Source organism: Mucor mucedo (genome assembly GCF_025094135.1).
Source record: "Mucor mucedo strain NRRL 3635 chromosome Unknown EV154scaffold_28, whole genome shotgun sequence".
NCBI lineage: Eukaryota > Fungi > Mucoromycota > Mucoromycetes > Mucorales > Mucoraceae > Mucor > Mucor mucedo.
In genome coordinates, this window is record NW_026252312.1 from 330,661 (window position 1) to 333,735 (window position 3,075).

The 3,075-nt window shown below is 40.0% G+C and overlaps 1 protein-coding gene across 1 annotated transcript; it reads right to left on the bottom strand.

Moving 5' to 3' along the window:
• Positions 1-1,079: 1,079 nt before the first annotated feature.
• On the bottom strand, positions 1,080-3,019 carry EV154DRAFT_550275 (uncharacterized protein; the record flags this gene model as incomplete). The annotated part of the gene is made up of 3 exons (XM_051604917.1): positions 1,080-2,305; positions 2,711-2,790; positions 2,847-3,019. 3 exons carry the CDS (start codon positions 3,017-3,019, stop codon positions 1,080-1,082), a joined length of 1,479 nt encoding a protein of 492 aa, XP_051459522.1.
• Positions 3,020-3,075: the final 56 nt, after the last annotated feature.

The following is a 3,075-nucleotide window of genomic DNA, read 5'->3' on the forward strand; positions in this document are numbered from 1 at the left end:
TGTAAATTTTTACGTTCGAAGTCAAAAATGTTGCTGTTAGAAATTAGCATTGTAACCGTAGTTTAGAGTTGTTATTTAAATGTAGTTAAATAGAATATTCAAAATACCCAGAAAGCTTATATATTACATTCTTAAAGGATCCCTGTATGAGTTTATACGAATATTTTTAACTACATTTGTTAGCTTGCCATATAATAAAAATACTTCAACATAATTCACCCAACAATGTAGACAAGAATGTGGCTAGTGTAAAGCCTACACTTGACATAGAAAATGATTAAAAATATATAAGTCAGTGTAAAAACCGTATTATTAGAATATTAGCTTAAATCAGGATGTCATTGGTGATTTTAGTGTGTGTATACACTAGTTTATTATGATAATGGCAATTGAACCGTTACCTTTTAAAAAAAGACAAAAACAATAATAGTAACGTAGTTTTTAAGAGGGTTTTTTTTTTAAAAAAGTTGGACGCAGTTTAACAAAAAGCTAAGACATAAATCCGTTGGAAAACAAGGACAGAAATAAAAATTAGGTTTCAAGTTTGTAAACATGTCTTGAAAATTTAGTATCGTAGCTACGCCTGCTTCTTTTCCTTACCATTCGTAATAATTATGGGACAAGAGAATAAAATGATACCTTTGATAGCTTAATTGCTTTTTACGAGCAAAAAATATATAAGAATGATCCGCCTAGTTCAATAGTTTGATATTGTTTTTTGTGGGATTATTAGTGATCACAATAGTATCAAATATTGTCGATTATGATCGTATAACGTGATTCGACTACGATAAAAATGGCTAAATACCACATCATCCTATGCGCAATTGATGTAACACTGTTTTTTTACAAAGATTTTTAATTGTGGGATATTCTGTTGGGATTAATTGTTACGTATAATCAGTTTTACTAAAAGATGTTTTAAGCAAGCAAAGCTGCCAAAGTGTTTTAAGTCAGTTATGCACGTATTGTCGAGTAACATAAACTTCAATAGTACCTATTAAATTATATATAAACGCAAGGGAACACAATGAAAAAGCACATTTACATATAAAGAAGTTAAATTTTATTTTTAAATTTTATTTTCTAGATGGTCTTGTGTTATGGCGTGTTCTTGGGATTGATGATTCTGCTGAAGATGGCGGTCTAATGTCTAAACGAGGTCGACCAACTGGTCTTGGTGCTGGTGCAACTGGTGCAATAGGCGTAGGTTCGCTAGCTACTACCCGAGTGCGTGATCCGGCGGGACGACCAGGGCCAGCGCCACTACTTACCCTGACCCGCTTATTTGGCCCAGCTGGTCTTCCAACAGGACGACGGGAAGCTGGGCGGCCACGAGAAGAGGAGCGACTACGGGAAGAACCAGATGATGCTGAAGAGGTCTCAACCTGGGAGGAAGCGACTGTTGCTCTAGTTGCTCTTCTTGTACCACTTGCTGCAGTTGCACTTCTACGCTGATTGTCTTGGCTTGCTTCTGGATTGGCTTCGGCTTGTTGAACGGGAAGATCATCTGCAGCAGATTCGTTCCACTCACCCATGTCATTGTCTTCGTTACCACTCCAGTCAGAATCATTACTGCCTTCGGAAGCATTACCATTGGACGAGTGACCTTCGTCATCACTGCTGGATGAGCTAGCATCATTTTCTGCTTCATTCTGATTGCGTCGAATCCAGGCAACACGACGAGATTCCAAGCGGGCTTCATGCTGACGTTGGCGCTCTGGAGAGAGTCCATTTTCCCCTCTTGTAAACAATTGCGGTACGTTAAGCTCTGCAGTTGGACCTACTATACCAGAAGGGTATACTACCTCCTTCAACGCACGATTCAACCCTTCCAAAACGCTTGGATTTTGTTTTTTCCACAGATACTCCAAAAGTTTCTCCGCACAATACTGTTCATTACGGTAGCAAGGAGCAATCGACCGTTTTAAATCCACCCACATGCCTTCAATAACATTGGTATGGATATACCCAGGCGTATGGTTACCCTTAACCTGATCCTTGGTACCAAAACTTTTTGAGTGATTGACAACTTGGTGTTGTCTGAAGTAATAATCACCATCTTGGTACCGGCCTTCGTTATTTTCGTAGGTTCCATCCTCCAAAAGAACATCAGGGGGATGCATAAAGTCATATCCCTTCCAACCATCTGAACGGATGACGGTATTTGGTTCGCAGTGACGTTCGATTATAGGTTTCAAGGTGGCCGTAGTACGGTTGGGCACGGTGCACACAAAAAATCGGCCAGCACGAAACAAAGGCTTCTTGTAAAAACGGCCGTTGGTCTTGGACACCTCCTCACCGACTTTAATGGCTTCCACCATACCGAACACCCAGACACCCTCAACGCGATGTCCTCGGTGGTGTTTACGTTTACCAAACTTTGATTCGTCGATCTGGATATGATCGCAATCAGGTGAAGAGCCTAGACGAAAGGGCATGTTTCTGTTGACGTAATCACAGAGCATAAGAGTATTGACGTCCTTGGTTAATTTTCCAACGGCAGGGAGAGATATCGTGTATCTACCATGAACTTTTGTGATTGAAGAGTTTTCCACGTATTGATTGAGACTGCGGTAAGACAAATCGATTCTAAGTTTTCTGCGATAAAAAAAGGTGTTCTTGGCAGCTGATTGATAACGTTTCTTGTGCGTATCGCTACTACCGTTGCAATGATAATAATATCTTCCACGATTCTCCCTCCACTTACGATACATGTCCTTTTGGCAACCCGCAACATTACACTTGAGATCAACCAATTGAAAAACACCGAGTTCCTCACCAACATATCTAAAAAACTACGAAGTTAGAATAAATCCCTTTTGTAACGGATTTTATTGACCTACCTTTCTGTATCCTCAGGTCTTCCTGATAAATGGTCTAATTCAGTTGCAATTACGTTAACGGGTACTCTGGAACGGTATGGGGCAACAACTTGACCGATCTGACGACCTCTGGGACGAGCAGGAGTAATTGCGTTATCTTCGACATGATCTCGAACAAGAATTGCTGAACTCATTTTGAAATTACTAACAACGGAAGTAAGGTGCAATTGGTTATTGAAATTGGGTGGGA